Source organism: Osmerus eperlanus, chromosome 25 (assembly GCF_963692335.1).
Source record: "Osmerus eperlanus chromosome 25, fOsmEpe2.1, whole genome shotgun sequence".
Taxonomy (NCBI): domain Eukaryota; kingdom Metazoa; phylum Chordata; class Actinopteri; order Osmeriformes; family Osmeridae; genus Osmerus; species Osmerus eperlanus.
The window spans coordinates 2,317,160-2,337,035 of record NC_085042.1 but is presented as its reverse complement, the minus strand read 5'-3'; the positions used below and the strand labels follow the sequence as shown (position 1 = coordinate 2,337,035).

The 19,876-nt window shown below is 42.9% G+C and overlaps 2 protein-coding genes across 2 annotated transcripts in view; both read right to left on the bottom strand.

Moving 5' to 3' along the window:
- The window catches only part of LOC134011951 (NACHT, LRR and PYD domains-containing protein 12-like), a 114,447-nt gene that overhangs the window by 74,312 nt on the left and 20,259 nt on the right, over nucleotides 1-19,876 (bottom strand). Inside the window, exons 6-12 of the mRNA XM_062451519.1 lie at nucleotides 18,103-18,276; nucleotides 14,728-14,901; nucleotides 14,268-14,441; nucleotides 12,806-12,979; nucleotides 12,234-12,407; nucleotides 9,906-10,076; nucleotides 7,278-7,448 (exon numbers count right to left, since the gene is read on the bottom strand). Coding sequence (XP_062307503.1) covers nucleotides 7,278-7,448; nucleotides 9,906-10,076; nucleotides 12,234-12,407; nucleotides 12,806-12,979; nucleotides 14,268-14,441; nucleotides 14,728-14,901; nucleotides 18,103-18,276 — 1,212 coding nt within the window. The remainder of the gene's footprint in view (nucleotides 1-7,277; nucleotides 7,449-9,905; nucleotides 10,077-12,233; nucleotides 12,408-12,805; nucleotides 12,980-14,267; nucleotides 14,442-14,727; nucleotides 14,902-18,102; nucleotides 18,277-19,876) is intronic.
- On the bottom strand, nucleotides 1,780-6,988 carry LOC134012304 (stonustoxin subunit beta-like). The gene is made up of 4 exons (XM_062452098.1): nucleotides 6,972-6,988; nucleotides 6,465-6,644; nucleotides 3,785-3,831; nucleotides 1,780-2,544 (listed from the first exon to the last, which is right to left on the bottom strand). The coding sequence occupies exons 1-4, from the start codon at nucleotides 6,986-6,988 to the stop codon at nucleotides 2,012-2,014; spliced, it is 777 nt and encodes a 258-aa protein (XP_062308082.1). The 3' UTR covers nucleotides 1,780-2,011.

Sequence of the window (19,876 nt, the reverse complement as noted above, 5' to 3'; positions counted from 1 at the left end):
CCCGCCAACCGTAAGAAAGTTATTATATACATTATAAAGTCAGACATTTACTGAGTCTGTTGCTTTTGTGTTGCCAAAAAGTTGTTGTTCTATCGGATGCAGTAATGGAAGAGGAGACAAGCCTGGGCTGTTTCTATAGAATTCAGTCCCATAAAGAAAACCCAGAGAGGAGGTGATTGTGGATTTATGACATTAAACGTAACGCTAGCTCTGTCTCCGGGGAGGGCAAACAGCAGCCGTCCAAATATACACGTATTCGCAGCGAACACTTCATCATACGTAGTCATACGACTACCTATGCTTTTCAACTTCGAGAATTTATTTGATGTTGTCCATCTCCTTGAATTTCTCGCTGATTTTAGAAATCCACTTGGGGGTTCTCTCTCGGTAGGCTGTGTCTGAACACGTGACAACTCGTTTCTCTCAAACAAACAAAACAACTACGGGCATGCCAGCTCAACAGATCAATCCGTTTATTTTCATTCGTTTTCATCAGGGTAACCACATGTAAAGGCTGTTCGTTACCAACATTGTGTAGTTAAGTTTAATATAGGGTGAATATTGGTAAAGTAGCTGGGGTACGTAGATCTCCAAAGTAATATAAAAACATATATATAAAGTCTAAAACTTTACAAATGTTCACCTTATTCTACAATTAATGTATGGCGGCTATGCTGTATCGGGGCCGACCAGGGTGGCCAGTCAAGATTGTTGGGGATATCAAACTGGTCACATCACTGGATCCCTGTCTGGCCTCATGTTCATAAAGCAAGTTGCGAAAGCATCTATACAATGATCCTAGTAGATTACTCACATCACTATCATCATGATCATATCTGGACACAGCAAGAAATGCAGATAGAGTTTGTGTATGATCACCAAGCTCTCTATAAAGCCCCTCCTGACCAGAATTGTTGGACTCCTCACTTTGCAATGACTCAATGCATTGCAGAGCACTAGTAAAAAAACGTACTATATCCTCTTCATTGCCTCTCACCTCAAAAAATAAAGTTTGGACGGGAAAAACAAAGGATCATGCATTGTGGTTGAAGCACTACTTCAAATCCAGTAAAAGCACATGCACTTCCTGTCATGTACTGAATGTCATTACTAGGCTACCGTGGTTGTCAGGAAGTAGTATTGTGTAGGGCGGCAAATAAAGTGGCTGGCGCCAGGTGCAACACCAAGGAATCTCTGGTCATGGTTTAATTCAGGAGACCGATAAATACAACCATTACACTTCCTAGTGTGGACTTCCTCGTATTCACCACTGAACTGTTATATTCCACAATATCATGCAAGAGAATTTCAGTTGTGTATATGAGCACATTTCACTAGTATGTGTGAGAGATTTTCAGTAGTGTGTGTGAGAGCATTTCAGTAGTGTGTGTGAGAGCTTTTCATATGTGTGTGAGAGCTTTTCATATGTGTGTGAGAGCTTTTCAGTAGTGTGTGTGAGAGGGTATTCTGAATAATGTCCCTCACGGCCCCTCATAACCAACACCCCTCTTTATCACTCAGTGAGTTAGACCCCCCCCCTACCAACACCCCTCTTTATCACTCAGTGAGTTAGACCCCCCCCCCCTCCCAACACAATACACACACACAGTGTATATTCAAGTGGGTAATAGTGTCCCATTACTGGTCCTAAATGTAGTGTTAACATTGTGTGTGTGTGTGTGTACATGTGTGTGTGTGTGTGTGTGTGTGTGTGTGTGTGTGTGTGTGTGTGTGTAGGACCACTGGGTCACCAACGAACACACAGCATGTCTTCTATCATCCTGTATAAAACATCTTTATTTCTCCTTATTTAGGCAGTAAGACACTATTTAGTTCATCACATTCAGTGGAACTGAGATCAAAGACAGGAATGTTGTTTGTCAACAATGAAAACAAAACAAACATTCAACACACACCAATATTTACAAACACTCTGGGATATCAATTAAAACTATATACAGTTCAATCTTCAATGACATCTATGTGAGCACAGTGTGTGAGTGTGTGTGGGCTATTCTACCTGACACAGGGACACTGAGGAGTCTAACCCAACCCTGAACACAGGATAGAGGGGCTCAGTGAATGTGCTGTGGAATGTGTGCAGGTGGGTCAGTGTGTCAGAGGAGACTGTGTAGAAGGACAGAGTGCCGGCCGGCCAGTCCAGATACACTCCTACTCTGTGGGATGGGGGGTCAGGTATGGCAGTTCTCTTCTTATTGTGCCTGGCATAGTAACTGTTACCATGACACTCCAGACTCCAGGACTTGTTATTGTATCCAAGCTCACAGTCATCACCCCTTCCTCTCCTGCTGATTCCTTTATATGTCACTGCTATAGAAACCCATCCTCTTCCACTCCACTCTGCCTCCCAGTAACAGCGCCCAGACAGACCCTCTCTACACAGCACCTGTGCACAGTCATCAAATCTCTTTGGGTGATCAGGATACGGCTGCTCCTGTTCCCCCCATGTCACCTTTCTGTTATCCTCAGACAGAGAGAGTTTTCTGTATGCTGTGTTTGGGTCCAGTGTGAGCTCACAGGCATCTGATGGGGGAGACCAAGACACAATATATTACTGATCATCATCATTCACATTAGAATGTCTCCCTCTTCCTGCCCTCCCCCTTTCATTCTCCCCCCCCCACCTCCCTTATCTACTCCTGTACTACGGTACTTAGGAATGATTTGCTGGACCTGATGTGAGTTTTCTCCAGGAACACAATGACTCCTATTGAGGGACTTGTTGCTCTTGTTGGTTAGTTGGAACTGATTTAACTTCTTGTACTCGCTGTGAATTCTATTCTTGTTGCTTTTCTACAGGTACACTCTTGCACTTTTGAGGTTCATGTTGTTTCATTGTAACTTGTTTAACTACATGCTCTTCTGGTTCTTCCCATTGGCACTTATTTGCTTTTCACAATGTTTTGGCTACCCACAATGTTTTTGGGGCGTCTCGTTGTTTATGATCAGTGACCTGTGCTCTTTAGTAAAGCTCTCTCTTGGAAGTCGCTTTGGATAAAAGCGTCTTGATAAATGAAGACATGTAAATGTACTCTCCCCCCCACCTCCTCCCCCCCCCCACCTCCTCCCCCCCCACCTCCTCCTCTCCCCCCACCCTCCCATCTCCTCTCCCCCCACCCCCCTTATCAACTCTCCCCCCCCACCTCCTCTCGCCCCCACCTCCTCTCGCCCCCACCTCCTCTCCCCCCACCCCCCTGACCTCCTCTCCCCCCACCCCCATGATCTACTCTCTCCCCCCCGCCCCCTGACCTCTCCCCCCCCAACCCCCTCCCCCCCCACCCCCTTATCTACTCTCTTCCCCCAAACTCCTCTCCCCCCAGCCCCCTTATCTACTCTCTCCCCCCCACCCCCCCACCCCCTCTCTCCCAACCCCCCTTATCTACTCCCCCCCCCCCTGACTTCCTCTCCCCCCCACCTCCTCTCCCCCCAGCCCCCCCCCCCACCTCCTCCTAATTTTGCACTTCCTGACGGTACTGGACAGTGAGAAACAAAGTTCCTTGCGAGCCCGGGGGGGGGGGGGGGGGTGGAGAGGAGGAGAGAGACGAGGGGAGAAGGAGATGAAGGGAGAGGACGGAGGAAGGGAGGGGGAGAGGAAACACACACCAGCTAGGGGAAGGGAGGGGGGGGGACAGGGGAGGGGGAGGAGAGGGGAGGGTGAAGGGAGGGCACATACGTGTGTCCATTTCTGACAGTGTCAAAGTCACTAATGGTATTGTCCCTGTATGACCCTGTGTACTAGAACCAAGTAGCAGTCAATACTCACATTTCCTAAGACCAGGTTTGATCCTGCACTCTCCACCATGATCCACACTGTAGGGAGAAGCAGAGGAATGATGAGGAAATGACACCTCACCTGTTGCTACGTGACTAAAGTAAACATGTTGTTTCTATGTTTATCATCAGAGGTGTATTCCAGAAAACAGGTTTTACAAACTCTGAGCCTAACCCTGAACTCTGACTTGATGAACCCTGAGATGGGAAGCACAGAGTTATCGGTTCCAGAAAAGCTGATCTGAGTTAGTTTAATTCTAATTCACTGGAATTAGAAATTCTCATGCGTGCAGGCGAGTATGCAAACATTTTCTGAAAGGTAAACAACAACTGCAACACCAAAAGACAGTCAATTGGTCAATGAGTACATTTCAATGCAGTCTATTTATTTGACATTTAACCACACGTCTTACTACAGCTGAACAAGTGGTGGAACAATCCTATGGGCACAAAACACACTTGGCAGCAGCTGAAAATGAAATATAAAATCAGTTCAAACAGGTAGGGCATATTTTGCTTTGGCCTTCCCACCCCCTTTGCATGTCATGAGTTCTGTAATGTTGTACAATGTATGTGCCCATGTGCTGAGGTGTTTTCTCCTGTTCCCACACTGTACTCCTCTAGGAGCATAGTCTGGGGGTTGACTTTTTCTCTCCTCATGTTTCTGCTGACATTTTCAAGGGGGCGCCGATAATGGCTGCCTCGGTCGGTATCTTTCGGAATAGAAGTAAATTCGTTGTCTGTCATTGTCCCATTCTGATTCAGACACATGATTGTTTTAATCATGTTTGACAGGATTAAACCAAGTACAAATCATTCAGTGGCTGTCTCAACTTGTGAGACACATAGATGTTGTCTCACCTAATCCTGCTCAGTATATGAACATTGGACTTGTAGCGGACTAACAGAAAGAAGGCAGAGGAGGGCACCACCTCTGACAGAGGCAGAAGAGCTGGCTCTGAGTCAGAACGCTGGGCGACCAGCGGCTGAAGGCATCCCTGGAGGGAACTCATCCAAGCCTATCACCCCCGAGGACACAAGTGCACACATAACATGTTTGTGTGTTTGTGGAGATTTCATTTGGGGGGTTCATTTCTCAATATTCTCAATATTGCAAAGAATGTGTACAGTACAGTAGAACAGAATGCTCTTCATCACAGAATGATACAGATATGTTGTCTGCTGCCACAGAGAGGGATTCAGAAAGACCTACAGAGGTATACATCTTACTGTATGGTAGCTACTGAGCTACACTGTTCTCTCCCCATGTACATTGTTTTGAGGTTCTTGTGTGGAATTATGGGTTTGACATGTACATCGATGTGATGAGAACAAAGAATGAATGGTAAAACAACTGGCACATTCTTCTCCTTTATAACAGAGCATGACTGGGCATTACAAGGAGGAGCAGGGTTTCCCGCAGAAAATGTGTTAGTTAAGGTGGTAGGGTTTGCCGTCAGACCGGGGGGGGGTGGGGGTTGTAGAGTCTAGCCTAATGTGTTCTGGGGGGGGGGGGGGGGTCGTTTGTACGATAGACTAATGCATTCTGCAGAGAAGGTACTGTTTGGAATGAAAGGGAGCAAACCGGACAGAGTAACACGGCATTCATCTTTCTTTTTGTTTTGGACGACGTAGTTAAGGCGGCAGGCGTGTGTTGCTTAGGCGGCCGCCTTAACTGGAAAGTGCTGCGGGAAACCCTGAGGAGGGTCCATCAACCTCCACAGCACAGATTAACAGGGACATGTTCAGTAAATACCAGGTTAGCTCTGCATGGACATTTTGTGTCATCCTTATGTGTTATACACAGTGGCGATCCTAGCACATTTTGCGCCCCAGGCAAGTTTTTCCCTTACATATGCAACCAAATTGGCCGCAATTTAGAGCCTCTCCATGTGGTCATTTTATATCAACTATTTATTCATTGAATTGAAAGAAAATGTGACATATTGTGTTATGTATCGTTATCGGGATATGAAAGGATCTATATCAGCATATGAGATTTTGGTCATATCGCACAGCCCTACTGCAAACTAAAATACAACAGCACATTATCAGTAATACATTTAAAATGGGGAAAATGTGAATAATTGCTTTGCAGGTCAATTTAAGGTGTAGGCCCCTACATGTTCTGCCTGTGCCCCCAACATGTTCAGTTAGGGGCTACAGTGCTCCTAGTAAAACAAGTTAGTCTGGAGCCCTGGATGAGGAAAGGACACCCCATGTCTGATAGTTGCTTCAGGCTCGGCATGAGGGAGGAGAGAGGAAGAAATTCATGGTTTGTTAAACAAAAGCTGCCAGCAAGCAGGTTAGGTTAGTTACCATCAGTTACCGTGGTAACGTAACCAGAGTTTGTGTTTCCTCTCTTTCTGGAACAGAAAACCCAGAGTTTCCTTCATCTCAGGGTTAACAAACTCACTGTTTTCACTTCAACCCACTTTCTGGAATAGACCCCAGGAAATACAATTATGATTGTAGCTATATAATCCTAATTGCACTAAAGGCTATTGTAGATTATATAGGGCTTCTCTCTTCCTAACCCACTGTCCTAAATAAACATGCAGTCTGTGATTGTATAATCATGAAATACAAGGCCTATTAACATACTTAGATGTCTATTCAGTGTTAAGCAACATTACATGAAGAGGTATATAAAAACACAAACATGTCCTTACTTGAGTTTCTCCAGTCTGCAGTGTGGATCCTCCAGTCCAGCAGAGAGCAGCTTCAATCCTTTTTCTCCTGGATGATTGTAGCTCAGGTCCAGTTCCCTCAGGTGGAAGGGGTTGGACCTCAGAGCTGAGGCCAGAGAAGCACAGCCTTCCTCTGTGACCAGACAGCCTGACAGCCTGTAGAAAGAGGATCAATGTTGTGACAGAATCCATCTGGGCCTCCAGAGTGAGTCAGCACAGAGGGGTTCATTTGGCAGGTGCTGTCATAGCTGCTCCTCCCCCTCATTAGACAGAGTGACCTTTCCCCCCAGTTCAGGAAGGTTAGGTTTGTGTTCAGTTTGGTGCTCGTAGTTCTATGGAACATCAGGACGTCTGCTACATAAAGCCCGCTCAAAAAAAACTAGTGAAGAGGGAAACCCCAGATGTTCACAAAGTTTGATGAATGACAGGTTGTGTTTCAATGCGAAATAGGTTTAAGGTTGAAAATTAAATTAAGCTGAATTTTATTACCCTTTGGGCAAGGGCATACAGATTGTTAACACTACCCAAAGAGACTGCAATCATGTTGCACATTCAGAAACAGTTGCATCAACATTTTCATTCTGTCTAAAATAAACAAAAACATGAAATAAAATATAAGCCAATCATTATGTACAGCATGTTTTAGAATGTTTCAGATGCAGCAAATCTGCCTGTTTCTTATCAAACTAGTCCTCACTGATGACTAGAAGGCATATCTCATTCTTGGCATTAAGTTTTTACCCAAATTGATGATGGTAACTTTACTAATGGCTCATGTAGAACATAAATACATACCTCAGTGTCTCCAGTTTGCAGAGTGGGTTCCCCAGTCCAGCAGAGAGCAGCTTCATGCCAGCATCCTTCAGATCATTGTAACTTAGATCTAGTTGTCTCAGGAAGGAGGTTGACTTCAGAGCTGAGCTCAGAGAAGCACAGCCTTCCTCTGTGATGTGACAGCCTGACAGCCTGTAGAAGGTTATCATTAGGGATGGATCACAAACACTACTACCCTCTAGAGGTAGAAATAAAGAATATCAGTCTGATCATTTTCCTCTCAAACACGAAGGTTTGATCAGTCAGATGACTGTCTGTCCTGGTTGGTCAACTTTCCCTTTATCTTAATGCAATATCATCCTTTAATATGTAGAACATTGTACATCCAGTTACATAGTAGTACAGTATTCCAGGAATGTATTACATCCTACATCCAGGAGCAGGTCTCTCAGTATACAAGGCACCTTTTGTGACCCGTAATCTTTACTGCAGATTTAGGGTGTTAACCACATGTGAAGCAGTACATTAGCAGAACAATACAAAACATACTGCCCAGGTCAACCTTCAATAATATCATGGAGTAGTTTGTGTTATACAGATTCCTGTCATACCCTGATCTGTTTCACCTATGTCATGTTTGTCTCCACCCCTCCAGGTGTCTCCCATCTTCCTTCCTACCCTCATCAGAATCAGAATCAGAATTCGGTTTATTCGCAATGTATGTTATACAAACACGGAATTTACTGTGGCAGGGAGGTGCAAAACACTAAACATATACGAATCTTAAAGCATTTATCCCTGCATTTATCCCTGTGTTTTCTGCTTCGGACCAGTTTTTGTTTGTCAAGCCTACAGAAGCCTTCCTTGTGTTTTTTCTACCTCCTTTAGTCTTTTCTGCCTCGTAGTTCCCTGCTTGGCCTCCTGCCTGCCCTGACTTAGTGATGGGGGAAAGAAGCTTTCCAAAGCAACAAGTTATTTGAAACAATTGTGTCAAAAAAGTATCGTTTTTTTGAAGTGTTTGATACATCTTCTCCATAGGGACACCTGCTGGTCAGTTCATGGTATGGCAACTGTATCGATTGATTGAAGGAATCGAGTGACGTCAAGTCCTCGGACGTTAGTCTCACAATCGTCATCAATTTGATAAATAAAGGTTATGTGACAAATGTTTCGATGTGCAGGTGTCAAAAATATATGTTGTTGTATTTTAAACAACGTAACGTCTTTGCTCATTTACATTCATAACATTTATTTTTAGGTTCTGATAGCATTATTCACATGTGAAGTCAGGTTGAGTATGGCCTTCTGGTAAAAGCGCTGCCCTTCAGTCTAAAAGAGTGAGTTTGAAACCGCTGACTTTGTTTTAGTGGAAGTATATGCTAAATGAATATTTATGATTTGATATTGTAGACTAGCGGCTAAGGTTTTGGAACATGCTTTTGCAACCGTGAAAGGGATGGCCACATTTGAAGGCTGGCAAAACTAGAGAAAGATGTATGTGCTTGTGCACCTACTCTCTCACATCTCACATCTGTATATATCTCTGTCTATCTCGCTCTGGCAATCTATCTGTATCTCTGGCTCTGTCAATGAATGTGTTCTATAGCGTCCGTAAATATGTATCCTCTCTATAACCTATGAATATTAGTGATTTCTGATGTCTTCAGAGTTTGAATAAAACGCTGTTGGTCTCGGACTGTAGCACGACACTGTCAGCTGCTCGTGCGACGTCCGAAGCTTCGACAGGTGATCACGTGTTTTTTGCCCATTTGAAGCCACGCTCGACACGTTTGTGTCGGTATCAATTGACTCGAAAGGTTGATACCGCTTCGTGAGCACGGCTTTGAGCGTAACATCACTACCCTGACTCTGAGCCTGCCAGCTGCTGTGAAAGAAATTTTGGGCCTATGTACAATGAATGTGTTTTAGGATAAGTTTACAGTTGGTTAAGTAGCTTGATACAATGAATGTTGATTAAACTCCATTTGGTAGAGATGCCACCTGTAGTTTTATGACACCTAACTAGGAGACGTGAAGTCTAAGAGACGGGAAGTCTGGGTGACCTGAGAGAGTTCTTGTCACCTGGGGGGAAGAGACAGTTGGTCTGAAGACAATGTGGATTCAACTGTATTGTTCTAAGGATTTAACCAATGACAGAAGAGATTTGGTATAGCTGCATGTCTGTAGGATGGACCAATGACTTTTGAGAACTGTCGTATCTATAAAATGGTCTGTTGAAGAATGTTCTGGGGGGTTCAGGGCCATCAGCTGGGTAGTGCTGGTGGGCTGGATTCTCCCGGTTCCATTTTAGAATGCTAGATGGAGCTGTATAGAATTGTCTTTGTGTTATTGTCTTATGTTTGTGTGTCGATGATGTTATGTTGATAACGTTATTATGTTCAAATCTACGTCAAATAAACATTAACTCTGTACTTCACCCGACTTCAGCTTAAACGATTGATTCTCTCAAAAACTTCCACGACACTGCCCTGTACCTGAATGACTCTACCTTGTGGAATATGACCCTAGCCTGCCCTGAATATTCTTTGGCCGGCCTCCTTGCATCTTGAATTGACCACAAACTTGCAGCCAGTGTGTGGTGTGTGATATTGTGTAACTAGTTGTTGTCTGGTGAATTTGATTACATACCTCAGTGTCTCCAGTTTGCAGAGTGGGTTCCCCAGTCCAGCAGAGAGCAGCTTCATGCCGGCATCCTTCAGATCATTGTTACTTAGATCTAGTTGTCTCAGGAAGGAGGTTGACTTCAGCACTGAGCCCAGAGAAGCACAGCCTTCCTCTGTGATGTGACAGCCTGACAGCCTGTAGAAGGTTATCATTAGGGAGGGATCACAAACACTTTTTATTGTTACCTCTACTCTTGATGCATGATGATGCTTTGCTTATGGTCTGCACCTCTTCTTCAACACCGACCACCTCTGGAAGAGTGGAACTCTCACTGAATTGCTCCTACCAAGCTTTCTTAAATGTTTTAACTATGAGTTTCCCTGAGAGTTTGTCCTTGTCTTTCTTGAGGGTTTAGGTTGGTTTAGGTGCAGTTCTATGGGTGTGTGTGAAGCCCTCTGCGACATTGCTTGAAAAAGAGCTATACAAATAACATTTGACTGGAACACAATGACACAGTAGCCAGTAACCAATGTGAAAAATGAACCTGCCTGAGAAGCTGATTTTACTAAGCTGGATTGTACTTGTGAAATATTCCCAAAACTATCCTGTCTAATGTATACTGAGACATCATGTGATCTTCCTGAGGTATTTCTAAATCATATAATGTGAAATGTAGGCCATCAGTGAATCTTTAGTGTCTTTCTGAGGTAATTAGATCACAATTCCCTTGGTACTAGGATCAACACTAGGTTTAGTATCTCCTATTATCAGTGCTATAGATGAGATCTATGGCACTGTTGTACTGACATGATCAAACTATCAATGAATATATGACACTGTTCAGGAATGGTTAGCTTGATTGTGTTATTGTGACATGAAACTTAAAAGATTAATTCACCAGTGAGATACAATAACACAATACATCCTTTGGTATGTTTTGGAATGGTTCGAACACAGTAGTGACCATATACACACTACTCCTCATGATACTGGTTCAGACAGTAGTGACCACATACACACTACTCCTCATGATACTGGTTCACACAGTAGTGACCACACACACACTACTCCTCATGATACTGGTTCAGACAGTAGTGACCACATACACACTACTCCTCATGATACTGGTTCAGACAGTAGTGACCACACACACACTACTCCTCATGATACTGGTTCAGACAGTAGTGACCACACACACACTACTCCTCATGATACTGGTTCAGACAGTAGTGACCACACACACACTACTCCTCATGGAATTATTGAACTCTATTATGGGCCTGGTCTCTGGTGAGGATGAGTCCACCTACAGGTGGGAAGTTGACCATCTGATGAACTGGTGCAGCCTGAACTACTTGGAGCTCAACCCTCTGAAGACAGTGGAGTTGGTTGTGGATTTCAGAAAGAGCCTGGTCCCACTCAGCCCCATCACCCTGTGTGACTCCTCCACCCTAACTCCACTGTGGAGTCCTTCAGCTTCCTGGGCTCTATCATTCTCAGGACCTCAAGTGAGAGCTGAACATCAGCTCCCTCACCAAGAAAGCTCAACAGAGGATGTACTTCCTGCGGCAGCTGAAGAAGTTCAACCTGCTAAAGACAAGGGTGGTGCACTTCTACACAGCCATCATTAAGTCTATCTTCACCTCCTCCATCACCATCTGGTACGCTGCTGTCACTGCCAAGGTTAAAGGCAGACTGCTGCGTATCAACCACATTTCGAACTGACAATTCTGCAATTGGCAGTTAGGGTTTTTGAGACAAATATTCCTCAGGTTGCTGTGCAGAGTCCATAGTCCTACGCACAGCTTCTTTTTCCTGACGCTACCTAACATGGCCTGAGGCATCTTTGGCTCGTATCTTACTGCAGTATTTTTGTAATACTGTTCATTTTTGTATTTGCTGGAATTAAGTCTGTATTTACTGTAAATAATTTTGGATTTGTGTACATTATTTTTGCATTTGTCTTTATATTTCTACTCTATTGTTACACACCAAACCAACAACCTCGTATGTGTTAACTTACCACAGATGTGACCTCTGCCCTGTATCCAGGACAACGCCATATTATTGATTAGGCTGAAAGAAGTCTTTGATGTGCAGTGAGCCAATGTCTGAAGGGCCATGGGGCAGCTGTGTGTCTGTCTTGTGATTGTGGGACGGACCAATGACTCTTGAGAACGATGTATTATAAAATGGTGTGTTGTCTGAAGTTCTTTGGGGTTCAGTGTGCATCAGCTGGGAAGTGCTGATGTTACTGGATTCTCCAGTTCTGTCTAGGAAACTAGATGGACCCCATACAGCTTGTGATGTGTGATTGAAACTATTAGTTCAATACTAAACATGATTACAGACCTCAGTGTCTCCAATTTCCAGAGTGGACTCCTCAAAACAGCAGAGAGAAGCTTCATATCTGATTCCCTCAGGTCCTTGTTACTCAGGTCCAGTTCTCTCGGAGAGGAGGGCTTTGACTTCAGAGCTGAGGCCAAAGAAGCACAAGCTTCCTCTGTGATGTCACAGCTTGACACCCTGTGAAAGGATCATTATTACAAAAAGCATTACAATCTCTACTGCCCTCTGGTACTGGAAGGATTATCTTCATTTCTGGTGTTGACCAGATTAAACCTGATACAGGTGCTACATGCTGGTGTTGACCAGATTAAACCTGATACAGGTGCTACATGCTGGTGTTGACCAGATTAAACCTGATACAAGGTGAAAATTGCTGGTGTTCTTGTTGATCATTGAAAGACTGACCCATGTTGAGAACCTCATCTCCTTCTTTTTCGTTTTTCATAACTCAGATTCCTCTTTGCAGGCATACGTTTACTTGAATCATTTAAATAGCAACCACATTCTCTAAATCCAGCATCCAAATACAAAGTTTGATAGTAACTATTAGTTGTTTGCTGTTGAACATGACTGACCTCAACGTCTCCAGTTTGCCGAGTGGATTCCACTGTAGATCAGAGAGCAGTTGCATTTCTGGAATCCGGAGGTCATTGTTCCCCAGGTCCAGTTCTCTCAGGGTGGAGGGGTTTGACCTCAGAGCTGAGGCCAGAGAAGCACAGCCTTCCTCTGTGACCCCACAGCATGACAGCCTGCAAAATTGATCATATAACATACTTGAGAATATTTTAGTACATTATGTCAAGATGTTATCTTCCATGTTTCTGTCTGTGTGTTGAGGCAATAGCTCGTCACACGGCTCCCCTCCACTGCTGAGAAGGAAGAAGGACTTGTCTAATATTGGTGCTGAACATGAATCCTTCCACAAGTATCACTTGTGTTTTGTTCCAGTACAGAAGTCAAGTTGATTCAATGATTCAAGCCTTTCCAGCCTGAGCCAACATTCAGAAATATTTAATTTGCTGATAGAATATGATATCAATATAAGTTTTCATATTCAATTCATTGTCATGTTAAATCATACACCTGAACTGTTCATACCACATTGAAGAGAATTACTAGGGCTTTCTAAGGATACAAATAAACATATGATTATTTAAGGCTAATCATCCTTTATCAAGAAGATTTCACGCAGCAATTTTTATAAACATCTTCTGTCATCAGTTTCTTCCTCTATTTCATCAGACAGCTTCATTTTCAACCACTTTTATTACAAGATATGTTTATTTATCAAGTTTCACAGAAATCTGCAAAAAATCGAGGTTAGATAAAATATATCTTCAAACATCTACACAACTGCAAATGCTCCACCACCCAGTCACCATGGTACCCTCCAGTGTCCAGTCACCATGGTGACATCCAGGGTTCAGTGCTTGGTCACCTCCCTCCTCTTCCTCCTGTACAGTCTTGCTCTTGGACAGATCCTAATCCATCATGGGTTCCTCCACCCTCCCTGTTCTTAGCCGCTGCAGTCAATTCCTCAATAAACTTCAATAAGTCCAGAACTCTGGTGCCCATATGCTCACCTCCACCCACCACCAAGATCACATCACCCCTGTCCTTCACAACCTCCACTGGCTCCAAGTTGAATACAGGATTCACTTTCAAATACTACTATACCTATAAAGTCATAAACAACCTGGCACTTCCCTACCTCTCCAACCTCCTCCTCCACCACAACCACTCTCAAGCCCTGTCTAGGAAAATAGATCAAGCTGTATAGCGAATTGTCTTTGTGTTACTGTGTTAAACTCTTAATGATTAATCATCATCATGATTTTTGTTTAGTCATTTAAAAAACTCTTAATTCATCAAAGGAACAATGTCTCTCCCACAAATTTCCATAACATCCTCATGGTTGTAGCTCATTCCTGGCATGCAGTTTCAATGTAACCAAAAAGCAACCACATAATCTAAATCATACATGCAAATGTGATTGAATGTGTAACTATTAGTTGTCCCTTGAACATGATTACAGACCTCAGTGTGTCCAGTTTGCAGAGTGGATCCTCCAGTACAGCAGAGAGCATCTTCATGCCTGAATCCTTCAGGTCACTGTTGCTCAGATCCAGATCTCTCAAAAGGGGGTGGTTTGTCTTCAGAGCTGAAGCCAGAGAAGCACAGCCTTCTTCTGCAATGTGACAGCCTGACAGCCTATAGAAGGATCATTACAAGAAAGATTACAAACACTTTTTCTGGCCCCGCCCTACCTCTCCAACCTCCTCCTCCACCACAACCACTCTCAAGCTCTGGACCTGACAGGGCCTTCTCAGTTGCCGCACGCTCCCTCCCAAACCAAATTGCAACATGCCTGCTATTTTTCATAGAGGCCCTCAAAACCCACCTTTTCAAGCTTGTGTTCACCAGTTAACCTCCCTTCTGTCTTTCCCCTTCATGTGTGATTGAAACTATTAGTTCAAGACTAAACATGATTACTGACCTCAGTGTCTCCAATTTGCAGAGTGGATTCCCCAAAACAGCAGAGAGAAGCTTCATATCTGATTTTCTCAGGTCACTGTTGCTCAGATCCAGATCTCTCAGAAGGGAGGGGTTTGTCTTCAGAGCTGAAGCCAGAGAAGCACAGCCTTCCTCTGTGACCCCACAGCATGACAGTCTGCAAAATTGATTATGTAACATACTTGACTCATCGATGTATATACGTATACATAAGTAGAATATTTTAGTCCAATATGTCAAGATGTTATCTTCCATGTTTCTGTCTGTGTGTTGAGGCAATAGCTCGTCACACGGCTCCCCTCCACTGCTGAGAAGGAAGAAGGACTTGTCTAATATTGGAGCTGAACATGAATCCTTCCACAAGTATCACTTGTGTTTTGTTCCAGTTCAGAAGTCAAGTTGATTCAATGATTCAAGCATTTCCAGCCTGAGCCAACATTCAGAAAAATTTAACATTTGCTGCTAGAATATTATATTAATATGCATATTCATATTAAATTCATTTTCTTGTTAAAGCATACACCTGAACTGTTTATACCACATTAAAGAGAAGTACAAGGGCTTTATAATTATATAAATATACATATGATTATTTAAGGCTAATCATCCTTTATCAAGAAGATTTCACGCATCAATTTTTACAAACATCTTCTCTGTCATCAATGTCTTCCTCTATTTCATCAGACAACTTCATTTTCAACCACTTTTATTACAAGATATTTTTATTTAGCAAGTTACACAGAAATCTGAATGTAATTACACTCATAAATCTCCATAAATCGAGGTTTGAGAAAATATATCTTCAAACATCTACACAACTGCAAATGCTCCACCACCCAGTCACCATGGCACCCTCCAGTGTCCAGTCACCATGGTGACATCCAGGGTTCAGTGCTTGATCACCTCCCTCCTATTTTGATCACATAACATCTACTCTCGTCTCTTTACACTGGCTCCCTATCCAAGCCAGAGCTGATTTCAAAGTTCTATTACTAACCTACAAATCTCTGCATGGATTGGCACCACTTTACCTCTCTGGTCTCCTTGTACCCTATCACCCCGTAAGGACACTTAGATCTCAAGATGCCGGCTATCTGGTGGTTCCCGAAATTAATAAAAAAACTGCTGGAGGCAGGGCGTTCTCATATCGAGCACCTCTTCTCTGGAACAAATTACCTGTCTCAATTAAGAAGGCTGATACTGTTTCGACATTCAAGATTAGGTAAAAAACTTTCTTGTAGTCAATTCTATGACTGCTAAGTGTCCTATGACTGCTAAAGTATGTGTGTATGTACTTTCTATGTAAACCTGAAGTGTGTGTTTGTCTGTATATGTATCACATGTAACTTTTAAATTACAATTAAAGCTTCTATATGTTTGTCGCCCCACCTAGATTTTACACAAAGTAAACCTGTTACTGTATATTGTTACTGTTATTGTTTCTGTTACTAGTTGGTGACGACGGGGATGGGGCATTCTCATTCTTATTCGTATAAGTATAACTTATCTCAGAGTTCTTTCTCCTGGAACAGATGTCATGTTCCAACCGAGGGGGGCTGGTGCTATCTTAGTGCCTAGGGCTGCATCAAATAGCCTTTTTTGCTCTGCTAAATTACTGCACTAGTCCACACTTGACCGGTGGGGATCTCATTCTAATATTACCGTAACTGTTAGCTGCTCCTGGAATTCTCTACACCCTGCTCTCCTCTCTCTGTCCCCACTCCACACATCCCCTGTGGTGTGGGGGGTTTGAGCTGTCAGCACCTGCCTGGTTGTCGGTCTGCCAAAGCTGGATCTAGTCGCCAACCAGAAACCAGTGTCCATGACGGGCAACAGCGAGTTTCCCAGTCCCTTCCCACATCTACCAAGTTGAACAATGGATTTTGGTGTCTCAAAACGCATTGACATTTCCATGCTGTATGACTATGTTAAGCCTGTGTTCTGCTCCTCTCTCTCACCAACCATCTCTGGAGGAGGGGATCCCTCACTGAATTGCTCCTCCCAAGGTTTCTTCCATTTTTTCTCCTCTAGTGAGTTTTTCTGGGAGTTTTACCTTGTCTTCCTTGAGGGTTTTAGGTTGGTTGAGGGGCAGTTCTATGGGCGTATGTGAAGCCCTCTGTGACATGCTTGTGTGTAAAAAGGGCTATAAAAATACATTTTTATTTGATTTTTATTTGACTCTTCCTCCTGTATAGCCTTGCTCTTGGACAGATCCTAATCCATCATGGGTTCCTCCACCCTCCCTGTCCTTAGCCGCTGCAGTCAATTCCTCAATAAACTTCAATAAGTCCAGAACTCTTGTGCCCATATGCCCACCTCCACCCACCACCAAGATCACATCACCCCTGTCCTTCACAACCTCCACTGGCTCCAGGTTGAATACAGGATTCACTTTCAAATACTACTATACCTAGAAAGTCATAAACAACCTGGCACCTCCCTACCTCTTCAATCTCCTCCTCCACCACAACCACTCTCAAGCCCTGTCTAGGAGGAGCTGTTGTCTGAAATATTAATCTATCAAGCATTTCCCAGTCAGTCGGTGAACAAGTTTAAGAAAGCTTTATTGCTTGCGGCCGGCCCACAAGGAGACAAAAACTTCACACGCCATTGTGCTACAAAGTTTGTCTGCTAGCATGTTGCACTATCTACCTATTTAAGCAGCCCCGCTCTTTACAGTCATTGGTTAAGACAAAGGCATGCAAATGTCCCATGGCTCTTCTTCATTAGCTCCCTTGCATAGACCTGGCACGCGTGTGTGCGTGCGTGTTTACGTGTGTGCGTGTTTACGACATCAACCCTGATTGAAACACAACAACAGGATCTCCGGTCCTGGGGGTCGTAAACTCCTTCACATAGGTGTCAACAAATGGTCACCAGACCTTGCGTCTCCACCTATAGTCCTTGTCACACAGTATCTCCTTAAAACAACCAAACCAACCCCCTTCTTCTAAGTCCTCAGCCCCAAGATAAGGGTCCTGTATGTTTACCCAGAGTTCAGATTTGGGGTTAGGCCTCTCTTTGCACCCAAGGAATGCTGAACACAGAATCATTCTTATACAGGATAAATGTGTTATATCTTCAATTTTTCCAACAGCTGTATAGCAAATTGTCTTTGTGTTACTGTGTTAAACTCTTAATGATTAATCGTTATAATGATTTTTGTTTAGTCATCTAAAAAACTCTTAATTCATCAAAGGAACAATGTCTCTGCCACAAATTTCCATAACATCCTCATGGTTGTATCTCCTTCCTGTCATGCAGTTTCAATGCAACCAATAAGCAACCACATGATCTAAATCAAACATGCAAATGTGATTGAATGTGTAACTACTGTCCCTTGAACATGATTACAGACCTCAGTGACTCCAGTTTGCAGAGGGGATCCTCCAGTACAGCAGAGAGCATCTTCATGCCTGAATCCTTCAGGTCACTGTTGCTCAGATCCAGATCTCTCAAAAGGGAGGGGTTTGTCTTCAGAGCTGAAGCCAGAGAAGCACAGCCTTCTTCTGCAATTTGACAGCCTGACAGCCTGTAGAAGGATCATTACAAGAAAGATTACAAACATTTTTTCTGGCCCCGCCCTACTTCTCCAACCTCCTCCTCCACCACAACCACTCTCAAGCTCTGGACCTGACAGGGCCTTCTCAGTTGCCGCACCCTCCCTCCCAAACCAAATTCCAACTGTTGTAGAAAAAACATCATACTGTTGTCATTATGAAGATGGGTAATGATTATGGATTTAATGAAACTTGTAATCACTTTTTAGTACATGCTATATTATTGGAAACCATATTAGTATAAGTAATATTATTGGAAACCAGATGCAAAGCTGTTGACTGATTATTGTTATCCCTAGACAATGGTAGAATAAATAAAGCCCAAAATATTAAGATTTGGATAATTAGGGGCTGAGTGGGGGAGAAGAATATGTGTGTGCTTCCATAAAGAACCAGGAAGCCCAGCTATATAACTATTTGTGGCCTTACTCCCAGGAGCCTAGTGCAGCTGGCTGTTCAAGGTTAGAGCGGGCCTAAATTGGGAGATTTGTCTATGAAGGAAAGTACCTGTAATTTGTATCCCCTAAGACAAGGGACCCGCTTGGTAAGAATGCCTAATGTATATGTAACCAACAAGTATTGTACCATATTACCATACAATGGGGAGAAGACTATAAAAGTGAGAATCTCTGTCACACTGAATTCCTATAAACACTTTGCGTAAAACTAAAGTTCCAGTGCTGTTTTTAAATTATGATATTGATTGAAGATGTAGAAGATTATTCACAACACAACATGCCTGCTATTTTTCATAGAGGCCCTCAAAACCCACCTTTTCAAGCTTGTGTTCACCAGCTAACTGATAGAATATGATATTCATATGCATTTTCATATTACATTCATTTTCATGTTAAATCATACACCTGAACTGTTTATACCATATTGAAGAGAAGTACTAGGGCTTTCTATGATAGAAATATACGTATGAGGCTAATCATCCTTTTTAAGGCTAATCATCCTTTATCAAGAAGATTTCACGCAGTAATTTTCATTCAGGACCAAAACCTCACCCAGTCCATCCACCACCTATTTTGCACTATGCTGCCTGATTCATATCATTCTGTATCTTATCTTGTACTTTATATTCTATATTGATATCTATTTTATATCTCATTGTTTAGCTCTTTAGTATATTGTTTAGCTTAGTATTAGACTTGTAATTTTATTTATACATTCAACGTTTTCAATTTTTTAAATTAAGATCCATATATGTTTATTGTATGCATGCAACAGTAAATTCTGTGTTTATTATTGTAAATGTACAATAATATGATGACTAGTATATCTTAACCCTCGTGTTGTCTTCAGGATCAAACAGGACTAGTATTATAAAATTGTGTTTTTTTCAACTTCAAATTTCGTACTTTTCCTAGTGACCCTAGCATTCGTAAAAGGTTAAATAACAAAACATTACAACAACCACAGACACAAACGTACACAATGGGAAATTGAGATTATGTTTGCTCCTGATTTCGGTTACATAGTCTATAAAGGTGCTGAAGATGACAGTACCTCCATTTCTCTCTTTGCGAAAGCCATGACTGCACATTTCAGTGTTGTAATAAAACAAGT

Coding starts and splice junctions, on each gene's coding strand:
- LOC134012304 (XM_062452098.1), bottom strand. Junction 3,832..6,464: donor TGCAGACTGGAGAAACTCAA/GTAAGGACATGT, acceptor TTCTCCCTACAG/TGTGGATCATGGTGGAGAGT. Junction 2,545..3,784: donor CAAACCTGGTCTTAGGAAAT/GTGAGTATTGAC, acceptor CTCCCCCATCAG/ATGCCTGTGAGCTCACACTG.